Source organism: Podarcis vaucheri, assembly GCF_965113315.1.
Source record: "Podarcis vaucheri genome assembly, chromosome: 18".
Classification (NCBI taxonomy): Eukaryota; Metazoa; Chordata; class Lepidosauria; order Squamata; family Lacertidae; genus Podarcis; species Podarcis vaucheri.
Window position 1 is genome coordinate 4,244,944 of NC_138756.1, and position 12,655 is coordinate 4,257,598.

Consider the following 12,655-nt stretch of genomic DNA (forward strand, 5'->3'; position numbering starts at 1 on the left):
TCATGTTACCTGTGACAGAATTGTAGGGGAATGTTTAAAGTATTTTAGAAACAGTCACAGATGTTCTATGTGTGCACCCTTTGTCACACAACACACATTGCAATCGCAAATGCCGATGCACAACAAACTCCATTTTGCTCAATTCAAGAACACAAAACGCCTTCTCCGCTGCAGACGCAGCCATTTCGCCTGACTAGTCACGTGACACGCGCACCATCACCTCCATCACTTTATGAGTGCATCTGCCTCACGGTTCGCAGCTGTTTTCTGTGTCAGCGCCGGTCTTACAGGATCTGGAAACTGTATATTTCATTATGAATTACCCGTATTATATTATTTCGGTGTCCATTCACATCATTACTATAGGATACTTCATTTCAATCAATCAAATCTTTATTACGGTAGTAGACCAGCATCAGTAGGGTGGGGTATAGTCATTTCCAATCTGTAAAACGTTTTGGAAAGCTAAAAAGCATTAAAACACAAAGTATATATAAAAGTCTAAAAGAAGCTAAAAGAAGGGTTTCGGAGCATTAAACGGATGTGGAAGAGCATAAAAGGTTAGTATATAAAAGACTATGGCTATCAATTTACAGGCCACTCTGAGATGAGTGTTTCTTGCCTCTAGTTTAACAACAACAACAACAACCATTTATTTCTACCCCACCATCTGGCTGTGTTTCCCCAGCCACTCTGGGCGGCTCCCAATAGAATATGAAAAACACGATAAATACATCAAACATTCAAAACTTCCCTAAACAGGGCTACCTTCAGATGTCTTCTAAAAGTCAGATAGTTGTTTCTTTCCTTGACATCTGCTGGGAGGGCGTTCCACAGGGCGGGCGCCACCACTGAAAAGGCCCTCTGCCTGGTTCCCAGTTTGTGGCACAGGTCATCATCCGATGAATTGGGAGCTTCATTTATATCTGTGTTTATATTTAAAGAAATTATGCATTTTAAAAGTATTGCACTTTGATTGTAATATTAAGAATGCACTTAAAATTACTACGGACAACAATGAATAAGGGATTGCAATGCACACAGAGCTAATCAGTACAAATATGTGTGAACAATGTTCTTAAAAACATTTGTTTACCAAGTCTAATATTACTATCTTTCTTATTGTGATTATTGTTACTTTTATTGCTACTAATCCCAGTGGCTTACAAGACTCAGCTCTATTCTGCCTTGGTCAGTCCCCACCTGGAATACTGTGTCCAATTCCGGGCACCACTATTTAAGAAGGATGTTGACCCATGGGAAGAAACCCCTCACCCCCCAGAGAGATATGCTGGCTCAGAGAGCCCCCGGAGCTTAGACTACGAAGCCTCTGAGGGCGTGCAGAGTGCAAATCCCCCCAGGGGCCCTTCTCTCTCCCGGGCCCACCTGGGGGCCCTGCCCCTGCCAGCCTCTCCGGCCTCTGAGGGCGTGCAGAGTGCAAATCCCCCCAGGGGCCCTTCTCTCTCCCGGGCCCACCTGGGGGCCCTGCCCCTGCCAGCCTCTCCGGCCTCTGAGGGCGTGCAGAGTGCAAATCCCCCCAGGGGCCCTTCTCTCTCCCGGGCCCACCTGGGGGCCCTGCCCCTGCCAGCCTCTCCGGCCTCTGAGGGCGTGCAGAGTGCAAATCCCCCCAGGGGCCCCTCTCTCTCCCTGGCTCACCTGGGGGCCCTGCCCCTGCCAGCCCCTCCGGCCTCTGAGGGCGTGCAGAGTGCAAATCCCCCCAGGGGCCCCTCTCTCTTCCAGGCCCACCTGGGGGCCCTGCCCTGCCAGCCTCTCTGGTCTCTGAGGGTGTGCAGAGTGCAAATCCCCCCAGGGGCCCCTCTCTCTTCCAGGCCCACCTGGGGGCCCTCCCCCTGCCAGCCTCTCCGGCCTCTGAGGGCGTGCAGAGTGCCAATCCCCCCAGGGGCCCCTCTCTTCTCCCGGGCCCACCTGGGGGCCCTGCCCCTGCCAGCCTCTCTGGGCTCTGAGGGCGTGCAGAGTGCTAATACCCCCGGGGCCCCTCTCCCTCCTGGGGGCCCTGCCCCTGCCAGCCCCTCCGGCCTCTGAGGGTGTGCAGAGTGCCAATCCCCCCGGGGCCCCTCTCCCTCCTGGGGGCCCTGTCCCTGCCAGCCTCTCTGGCCTCTGAGGGCGTGCAGAGTGCCAATCCCCCCGGGGCCCCTCTCCCTCCTGGGGGCCCTGCCCCTGCCAGCCTCCCCGGCCTCTGAGGGCGTGCAGAGTGCCAATCCCCCCGGGGCCCCTCTCTCTCCTGGGGGCCCTGCCCCTGCCAGCCTCTCTGGCCTCTGAGGGCGTGCAGAGTGCCAATCCCCCCAGGGCCCCTCTCTCTCCCGGGCCCACCTGGGGGCCCTGCCCCTGCCAGCCTCCCCGGCCTCTGAGGGCGTGCAGAGTGCCAATCCCCCCGGGGCCCCTCTCCCACCTGGGGGCCCTGCCCCTGCCAGCCCCTCCGGCCTCTGAGGGCGTGCAGAGTGCCAATCCCCCCGGGGCCCCTCTCCCTCCTGGGGGCCCTGCCCCTGCCAGCCTCTCTGGCCTCTGAGGGCGTGCAGAGTGCCAATCCCCCCGGGGCCCCTCTCCCTCCTGGGGGCCCTGCCCCTGCCAGCCTCTCTGGCCTCTGAGGGCGTGCAGAGTGCCAATCCCCCCGGGGCCCCTCTCCCTCCTGGGGGCCCTGCCCCTGCCAGCCCCTCCGGCCTCTGAGGGCGTGCAGAGTGCCAATCCCCCCGGGGCCCCTCTCCCTCCTGGTGGCCCTGCCCCTGCCAGCCCCTCCGGCCTCTGAGGGCGTGCAGAGTGCCAATCCCCCCGGGGCCCCTCTCCCTCCTGGGGGCCCTGCCCCTGCCAGCCTCCCTGGCCTCTGAGGGCGTGCAGAGTGCCAATCCCCCCGGGGCCCCTCTCCCTCCTGGGGGCCCTGCCCCTGCCAGCCTCTCTGGCCTCTGAGGGCGTGCAGAGTGCAGCTGGACGGGCTGCAGGCGCTGGTGTCCCTGGCGGACGAGGAGGGTCATGTGGCCCTCGGAGGGGAAGGGGCCACCTTCAAAAGGCCCTGCCACTCCCGCCAGTCTCCACCGGCACGGTTCACACTGGGGGGGGGCAGACTTCCCAGCATGCACTGCCAGCTCCGTTGGGCCAATGGTCGAATCCCAGCATGAATCAATTTGAAATTTACTCGTTTTTCCAGTGTATAACCACATAATTCAATCTCAAGGAGTCTTATGTTCAGCTTCGCTTATTAGCTTTATGGATAAATTAACCTCTATTAAGTTTCATTTCATTTCCCTCACATCCTTCTTCCCAGCATGCTTTGCTGCCCCTTCTTCTCACAAACAAAGATCCTGTGTCCTATAATTGAAATTTACTCATTTCCCAATGTATAACTAAATAAATTAATCCCAAATTGTCTTTGGTTAGGTTTCACTTATTAGCTTTATTGGTAAATTATCCTTTATTAGGTTTCTTTCCCTCACATCCTTCTTCCCAGCATGCTTTGCTGCCCCTTCTTCTCACAAACAAAGATCCTGTGTCCTATAATTGAAATTTACCCATTTTCCAACGTATAACTGAATAAATAAATCTGAAGGTGTCTTTTGTTAGGTTTCACTTATTAGCTTCATTGGTAAATTAATCTTTATTAGGTTTCTTTCCCTCACATCCTTCTTCCCAGCATGCTTTGCTGCCCCTTCTTCTCACAAACAAGGATCCTGTTTCCTATACTTGAAATTTACCCATTTTCCAACGTATAACTGAATAAATAAATCTGAAGGTGTCTTTTGTTAGGTTTCACTTATTAGCTTCATTGGTAAATTAATCTTTATTAGGTTTCTTTCCCTCACATCCTTCTTCCCAGCATGCTTTGCTGCCCCTTCTTCTCACAAACAAGGATCCTGTTTCCTATACTTGAAATTTACCCATTTTCCAACGTATAACTGAATAAATAAATCTGAAGGTGTCTTTTATTAGGTTTCACATATTAGCTTTATTGGTAAATTACCCTTTATTAGGTTTCTTTTCCCTCAGGTCCTTCTTCCCAGCATGCTTTGCTGCCCCTTCTTCTCACAAACAAAGATCCTGTTTCCTATAATTGAAATTTACCCATTTTCCAACGTATAACTGAATAAATAAATCTGAAGGTGTCTTTTATTAGGTTTCACATATTAGCTTTATTGGTAAATTACCCTTTATTAGGTTTCCTTTCCCTCACATCCTTCTTCCCAGCATGCTTTGCTGCCCCTTCTTCTCACAAACAAGGATCCTGTTTCTTATCATTTTATTTTTCTCTTATTCTTCCATTTCAACTTCATGGAGGGGCAGAGCGATGGAGAAAGAGAGAAGGCTTTTCCTCACAGCCTTTCCCTCGCCCTTCCCAGGCTGCCCTGCGCAACCTTCCTCCTGGCCTGCTAATAAACTAAGAACAACCAATTATTATACTCATATTTTATTTTATTTTTAATTCTTTATTAGCTCTTACGAATTACATTAACGGTCCTCCTCCAGCCTCAGCAGTTTGTTTGTTTTTTGTCTTTTTGTTTCTGTACTATCTGTCGCTCGATGTTTTAAATCCCCTGTCGCTATTGTCATCCCTTTTTTCCCCCTTTAAGTATTCGCCCAGGACGATATCTACCTTTACCTCCCCACCCCCATTTTATGTTGTTATTTCAATGTATATCATGCTATGGCCACACGGCTAATGCAATAAAATCTAAAATCACTACCTCAACCAGAACATACAAACATTTGAAAGATAAGAGTAAATAAGTAAAAGAGAGATAAAGAAAGAAAAAGAATAAAAATATATAGAGAGAAAAAGACAAACGTACAGACATTACACATTGGCTTCCTTCCATCTCGGTTTAGGTTGAATAAACTTATAACCATTCTGCAGTTGTATTATAATGACTCTATACATTACAGGTTTTACATTCCGTCCACTGTTATTTTTTGAATTCCCAAATTATCTTCAATATAATTAAAAAATTTATCCCAATTATTTTTTAGCTTTACGTTTTTTTGATGCCTAATCCTCTGTGTCAGTCTCGCTAATTCAATATACTCAAATAGTTTCATCCGCCATTCTCTAACCGTGGGTATATTAGAGGTGTTCCAGTTTTGCGCTAACAGAATCCTCGCCGCCACCGTTGCATATTGGAAAAATATTGGGAAAATATTAATTTTTCCAATTATTATACTAAGAAATCCCCATAACCCAGGAAGTCGCGAAGAGACCTCGTCCTTTCCCTCCTTCCCTGGGAGGCACCGAGAACGGCTCCCCCCTTTTCCCGACGTCCCGCGGCTCCTGCGCCCTGGACAACAGAGGCCAAAATGGCGCTGGCCACCCGCCAGTTGTTTGACCTGCAATTTAGAGCTCCAAAAATGCTTTCAATGCATGTTGGGGCTGTGATTTTTATAGTGCTTTTAATATTCTGTTGGGAGCCACCCAGAGTGGCCATTATTATTATTATTATTATTATTATTATTATTATTATTATCTCATCACCTTGATTGCAATGATACCTAATATAATATAATATAATATAATATAATATAATATAATATAATATAATATAATATAATATAATATAATATAATATAAAAGCCGCTCCCTTAAAATTCCGCAGGCACTCACTCCTGTTCCATTTTACCGCAAGTCTGTTCCGGCAGCGATATTGTAAAAGCCAGCTTTCGTAAGGCCGTGAATTGAAGCCGGACTTTAACCTTTCGCGGTCAGAATTTGGGGGAAAGTGAGGCTTATATTCAGGCCAATACGGTCATGTCCTACGACAAAAACTATCCTATCAATTTACAGAGCACTCTGATATGAGTGTTCATTAAATCTAGCATAATAATAGTAATGAAAAGGTGTGGCAATGGAGGAGTGCAGGGAAAAGAAAACTCCTGGCACTCATTCTTTCTTGCTACAGAATTAAAAGATTTCTCTGCTTTTCTCCTTCTTTTTCCCTTGGGTGGTGTGTTCAGCAGTCGCCCTCAGGGGAAACAGGTGTCCCCCCCCCTTGGAGGAAATGGACTGATCGGAACCTGGCTGTGAGATCGGCTCAGAATCCCAGCCTCACTTTACAGTTGAGACCAACAGCCTTTTGGTGGTTTCTCTGCAAGTGAATCAGAAAGAACTGTTATTAGACACCGAAAAAGCAAAGTCTGAAGACTGATGTCTGGGGAAATGGTGAGGGGACCAGCAGGAAACTGCTAAGGGAGTTTTGAGTCCTTTTATTCTGTTGCAGTTGCAGAGAAAGGAGGGTGGGGTTCCGCCCCAGGTGTCATCACTGAGGGGGGTGGCAAAAGGACATAAAGCCGTGTTTAAAATAAAAATAAAAATTGGGCTCACCAAACCTTTTAGTTGAGTCAAAAAACGCGGCTGGCACTGGGTGCCACACCACGGGGGCTGGCACTTACCGGGGGGGGGGCTGCAGAGTGCCTGATCCACGCATCTCTCCTGGGGGTGACTTGGTGGCTTGGGCCCCTGCAGGCTGGGCGCTGCCTGAAACAGAAGAGTGGGGCTTGCGTCTGCCCCCTGCCTCTCCCTCAGCCGCCCTACAGCTGGGGGGGAGGCAGAGGATAGGCTCCAGAAAGCCCACAGGACCCCCGCGTTGAACCGGGCACCCGAGCGGCTGGCTATGCCGCTGTTGTGTTGTTTGAATTATGGGTGCCTTGAGAGTGAATGTGCTGTGCTTGCTGCCCCACTCGTCCTGATGGGCCAGCCCCCCATGGCGCCAGGGCTGTAGGGCTTCCCTGGCTAGCGACTCAACGTGGGCAGGACAGTCTGCCTTCTGGGTTCCTCTCTCATTTTGGGATGCTCTCTTTCTCCTCTCTCCCCACCATCAACTCTGGGGTCCTGTCTCTGCTAGCAGTCAGCCATTGAGGAGGACATTCTCAATGTCAAGGAGGACGAAGGAAAAGGCAAGGATGAGACCGCAAGACGGCTGGATCTCCTCAGCCCTGACTGGGTAGGTGGCCGTGGCCTAAGTGGTGATTGGCAGAAGGGGAGGGGGGCATATCAATCGTAGGATGAGACTGTTGCTTCAGTTATGGGTGCCTTGAGTTTTAACGTTTGGTTGCGTTTTTTAATTGCTCGTTTTTTGCATCTTTTCCTTGCAGGTTCCAAGTCTGTCACCATTTTCTAGTGTTTCCTCCCTGTCCTCCCTGGATTCCCTTTGGGACTCCCTCAATGAGGTACGTAGCAGACAGAGCAGGAGGGAAGCCCTGCTGAGCTGGAGAACCCTGAGGCTGGGGAGGAGGAGGAGGAGGAGGAGGAGGAAGCCGGCTGGCCGGCCAGGCCACCTTCTGGACGGTTGTGAGCAAGGGGGCAAACAGGCAGGGGGCTGCTAAGGGCAGACCATGCTTGCTGCCCCACTCCTCCTGATGGACCAGCCCACCATGGCGCCAGGGCTGTAGGGCTTCCCTGGCTAGCGACTCAATGTAGGCAAGAGAGTTTCCCTTCTGGGTTCCTCTCTCATTTTGGGATGCTCTCTTTCTCCTCTCTCCCCACCATCAACTCTGGGGTCCTGTCTCTGCTAGCAGTCAGCCACCGAGGAGGACATTCTCAATGTCAAGGAGGACGAAGGAAAAGGCGAGGAGGAGACCACAAGACGGCTGGATCTCCTCAGCCCTGACTGGGTAGGTGGCCGTGGCCTAAGTGGTGATTGGCAGAAGGCGAGGGAAGCATATCAACCGCAGAATAGAACTGTTGTTTCAGTTATGGGTGCCTTGAGAGTGAATGTGCTGTGCTTGCTGCCCCACTCGTCCTGATGGACCAGCCCCCCATGGCGCCAGGGCTGTAGGGCTTCCCTGGCTAGCGACTCAATGTGGGCAGGAGTGTCTGCCTTCTGGGTTCCTGCCTGTCTCATTTTGTGCTGCTCTCTTTTTCCTTAATCCCCGCCACCACCTCTGGGGTCTTGTCTCTGCCAGCAGTCAGCCAGCGAGGATGACAATTTCCATGAAAAGGATGATGAAGGAAAAGGCGAGGAGGAGACCGCAAGACGGCTGGATCTCCTCAGCCCTGACTGGGTAGGTGGCCGTGGCCTAAGTGGTGATTGGCAGAAGGCGAGGGAAGCATATCAACCGCAGAATAGAACTGTTGTTTCAGTTATGGGTGCCTTGAGTTTTAACGTTTGGTTGCGTTTTTTAATTGCTCGTTTTTTGCATCTTTTCCTTGCAGCTTCCAAATATGTCACCATTTTCTAGTGTTTCCTCCCTGTCCTCCCTGGATTCCCTTTGGGACTCCATCAATGAGGTACGTAGCAGACAGAGCAGGAGGGAAGCCCTGCTGAGCTGGAGAACCCTGAGGCTGGGGAGGAGGAGGAGGAGGAGGAGGAAGCCGGCTGGCCGGTCAGGCCACCTTCTGGACTGGTCGTGAGCAAGGGGGCAGGCAGGCAGGCAGGCAGGCAGGGGGCTGCTAAGGGTATGCTTGCTGCCCGACTTGTCCTGATGGACCAGCCCCCCATGGCGCCAGGGCTGTAGGGCTTCCCTGGCTAGCGACTCAATGTGGGTTCCTGTCTCATTCTGGGCTGCTCTCTTTCTCCCCTCTCCCCACCACCAATGCCACCACCTCTGGGGTCCTGTCTCTGCTGGCAGGCAGCCTCTGGAGTGGCTATCAAGAAGGAAGAACCACAGGAAGTACCAGAGAGCCCCCCAGAGGAGGATGGGGAGGACAAGGAGGCCCTTGATTTGCCGTGCCCCCCACCTGGAGAACACCTGGAGGCAAGCGTAATCGAGGTCAGACGAAACATACATTCATTCATGACATATGAAAAGCTTCCCTGAACAGGGCTGCCTTCACATGTCTTCTAAAAGTCAGATAGTTGTTTATTTCTTTGACATCTGGCGGGAGGGCGTTCCACTGGGCGGGTGCCACTACCGAGAAGGCCCTCTGCCTGGTTCCCTATAACTTCACTTATCGCAGTGGGGAACCGCCAGAAGGCCCTCAGCGCTGGATCTCAGAACGATGGGGGGTGGAGATAATTCTCCTGGGTTGCTTTTGGTTTGGTGTTTGTTTTGTAAGATATCTCTTTTGAATGCGTTTCCAGGTGCCTCCTGCCAAAGGAAGTTATTAATTGCAAAGTGGGTTTGGCGATCATAAAACCATGTTGGCACTTTGCAAAGCCGGTTCTCTCTGGGGTTTTCCTGCCTCCTATACCTTCCCCCCACCCGCTTGTTCTTGACTTTGTGTCTCGTTCAGATCTCTCCAAGGCTGACCACATGAGAACTTGGGAGAGGAGTGTTCCCTCCTGACTACAACCCTTTCATATAACGCCTTGCCCCAAAAAAGAAAAGGAGGGATTATGACAGCCTGCCACCACACAGGCCCTTCTCCTTCACAAACGGTCTGGAGGGCAGCAACACAAGAAGGGGCCTTTTCTGTGGTGGCTCCCCACTTGCGGAATGCTCTCTCCAGGGAGGCTCATCTGGCACCTTCATTGTGTATCTTTAGGTGCCAAGCAAAGACGTTTCTCTAGAACAGAGCTTTCCAAACTGTGTGCTCCTCCCAGGGCTGGAAAAGGGCTAGTTGAACTGAATCCCTGTGTTGCGAAATGAGGCATGTCTCCAAAGTGTGTCACCAACATGGAAAGTTCTGCTCTAGAACCAGCCTTGGGCTAATTGGACAACGCATGGCCTTTTCAACATGCTTGTGGATTGGGAGGTTGGCTTATGAGTTTGTTTTTGTTTTTAATACATATGTTGTGTTTTTATTTTGTATTTTTATGCTGTAAGCAGCCCTGACAGCTTCAGATGAAGGACGGCGTACGGATTGAATCAATCAATTGTTTGTTTGTTTGATTGATTGATTAATGATTGCGGCATTTTCCCAGAATCTGGAGGTGAATTGTTTACTTTTCTCACAGGACTGCGAGGAAGAGAGGCCTCCGAAGACCCCCACTTGCTTGGGTTCCATCATCTCCCGGATTCGCAAGATCTTCAGAAGAGCGCTGCCGCCAGCACCACCAGTGCCACCAGAGCAACCCAATACAAGAGGCAGCAGTGGGGCGCAGGGGGAAAGGAGGCCACTCTGCACGTGGCTCAGGCGCTGGATGCGGCAGCATCGCAGCTGTGTCCACCCTGAACCAAGATGAGGAGGAGTTGGGAGGCTTGCACAGATCCGCCCAGGGGGATTTTGCCACCCCCCTGGGATGACACTCGGGGCGATACCCCCCCACACACCCCACCTTCCTCCGCCAGTGGTGGCAGGGGAAGTAGCACCTGGAGGCGCCCGAGTCCTAAGGGACATTTCCTTTTTGTTGTCCTTCCACAGGTCTTAATCCTTGTGGTCCAAACTGGAGAGGAGGAATAAAAGATCAGAGCGCGGAGGGAAGCGGGGCGAGAAACCCAAACTCTCGTGGCCCTACGCCGGCGTCCCACACGGCCAGCCCCAGTCCTAGAGCCCGACACCTTTTGAGAAGACAGCGGGCAAAGGGTGGACGGCGAAGGAGAAGTGCGAGAGAACGACAGCGTCTGCGGTGGTGGAGGAGAAAGAGAAGACAGGACTGAGAGGGGAACGATCCTGGAAGGTGGCTTGAAAAGAAAGGGCAATATGGCGTAGAAAAACTGCTAGCTCACGCTGCCCACGCCCAAAGGAGGAGGAAGGAAAGGAGGAAAGCAAGCGAGCAAGAAGGGACAGCTAAAGAAAGAACTGAGAAAAGAGACAGCGAGACCTTCTGTGGGTCAAAGAAATTACAATAAGAAGGAAACTGAGTTTCCTCCCTCCAGAGCTTCCTAATGGTCCTGCATTGTTCTATTTCCTTTTTATGTATAATTCTGTATTATATTGTTGAATTGTTGTCTTAGGTGATAAGCCTATAAAGGAAGGATATAAGGGAAGGGGGGAGGTGTTAAGGGAAGACTTTGAAAGGAAAGGCAGAAAATAAAAAGGGGTGGGGGAAAATAAGTGGGAGGGAACGCATAAAGGGAAGATGCAAAGCATTATATAATTTTTGTTTGTTTGTTTGAAATAAAGAAGCTAACCATTGAATCTGCATGGATCTTAAAATCATTTTGTGGAATGTTAATGGGCTAAATTGTAAGACTAGGAGGAGGAGACAGAGTGACTCCCCCTGCAGCTGCTCAGCTTTCATGGACTCAGAGGAGAAGGTCCCGCTTGCTGTCATGGCTTCTTTGCTCTTTGGGGCTCCCTCCCCCCCCCAAAAAGTGCGCCCTATGAGCCGGTGCGCCCTATAGGGCAAAAAATACAGTAAATGCTTTATGAGTCACTGATAAAGCATTTATATTAATTAGCCAGGATTACATCCTACTTAAACTTTCATCACTCCATACAAGTGGAAAGCTTACTAGACTCTCAGTCTTATAGCAATTCAACCTGCAGCGTTCCAATGAAAGGTGCTATATAAATTTAATAAATAAAGGTCCTGAGAAAGCTGACTTGTTTGTTTGTCTGTTTGTTTGTTTGTTTGTTGAATCTATATACTGCCCTATACGTGGAGGTCTCAGGGCAGGTCACAGAACAAAATTAATATACAAAACCAGAAGATATATAATCAAAATAAAAACAACAACCCAATAACACCCCAAAAAGAAGCACATTTTAAAAGGGCAAAGGATGTCAATCAAATCAACCAAAAAGGAACGTTTTTGCCTGATGTCCAAAGGCGTATAATGAATGTGCTAGGTGAACTTCCCTGGGGAGAGCATTCCACAGACGGGGAGCCACTACAGAGAAGGCCCCGTTCTTGTGTTGCCACCCTCCTGACCTCTTGAGGAGGAAGCACCCGAAGAAGGGCCTCAGAAGATGATCTCAGGGTCCGGGTAGGATCATATGGAAAGAGGTGGTCCTTGAGGTACTGCCGTCCTGAGCCATTTAAGGCTTTCTAGGTCAATACCAGGACTTTGAATTGGGCCCAGAAATGAATTGGTAGCAGTGCAGTCAGACCAGGATCAGTGTATTGTGCACTAGCTGAAGTTTCTGAACTGTCTTCAGAGGCAGCCCTACGTATAACGCATTGCAGTAATCTAACCTTGGGATTACCAGAGCATGGACAACAGTAGTTAGGCTATCCCTGTCCAGATAGGGGTGTAACTGGGCCACCAGCCAAAGCTGATGGAAGGCAGTCCCCACCACTGAGGAGTCCCAAGCCTCGAGCGACAGCAAAGGGCCCAGGAGTACCCCCAAGCTACAAACCTGCTCCTTCAGAGGAAGCGTAATCCCATCAAGAGCAGGCGACCTCCCACCCATCTGGTCTAGGGAACCACCCACTAACAGTGCCCCAGTCTTATCTGGATTGAGCTTCAGTTGGTTGGCTCTCATCCAGTCCATTGCCGAGGCAAGACACTGGTCCAGCACTTCCACTGCTTCACCTGCAGATGTGAAGGAGAAATAGAGCTGAGTGTCATCAGCATAATTCTGACAACATACTTGAAACCTCCAGATAACCCCACCCAGCAATTTCATGTAGATGTTCAACAATGTGGAACATAGGATTGAGCCCTGCGGAACCCCACATTCAAGGTCCCCAGCGCTGAAAAGTAACACCGTCTGGGAATGACCATCCAAGTAGGACTGGAACCACCACCACCATCTGGTGTGCGGCCACATGCTCCAAAACCTTGCTCAGCAAAGGGAGATTAGCAACAGTGATTTCCCTAATCAAGTGGTGCATGGATTTTAGGAAATAGGTCAAATAAATAGATAAATACATATTAATAAATACTTGAT

The 12,655-nt window shown here is 50.4% G+C and overlaps 1 protein-coding gene across 1 annotated transcript in view; it reads left to right on the plus strand.

The window, feature by feature from the left end:
- LOC309523044 (uncharacterized protein) overlaps positions 1-10,879 on the plus strand; it is a 37,770-nt gene extending 26,891 nt beyond the window's left edge. The window contains exons 3-6 of the mRNA XM_082206830.1: positions 6,843-6,938; positions 7,090-7,164; positions 8,566-8,706; positions 9,834-10,879. Of these exons, the coding sequence (XP_082062956.1) occupies positions 6,843-6,938; positions 7,090-7,164; positions 8,566-8,706; positions 9,834-10,061 (540 nt within the window). The 3' untranslated portion in view covers positions 10,062-10,879. The remainder of the gene's footprint in view (positions 1-6,842; positions 6,939-7,089; positions 7,165-8,565; positions 8,707-9,833) is intronic.
- The last annotated feature ends 1,776 nt before the right edge of the window (positions 10,880-12,655 follow it).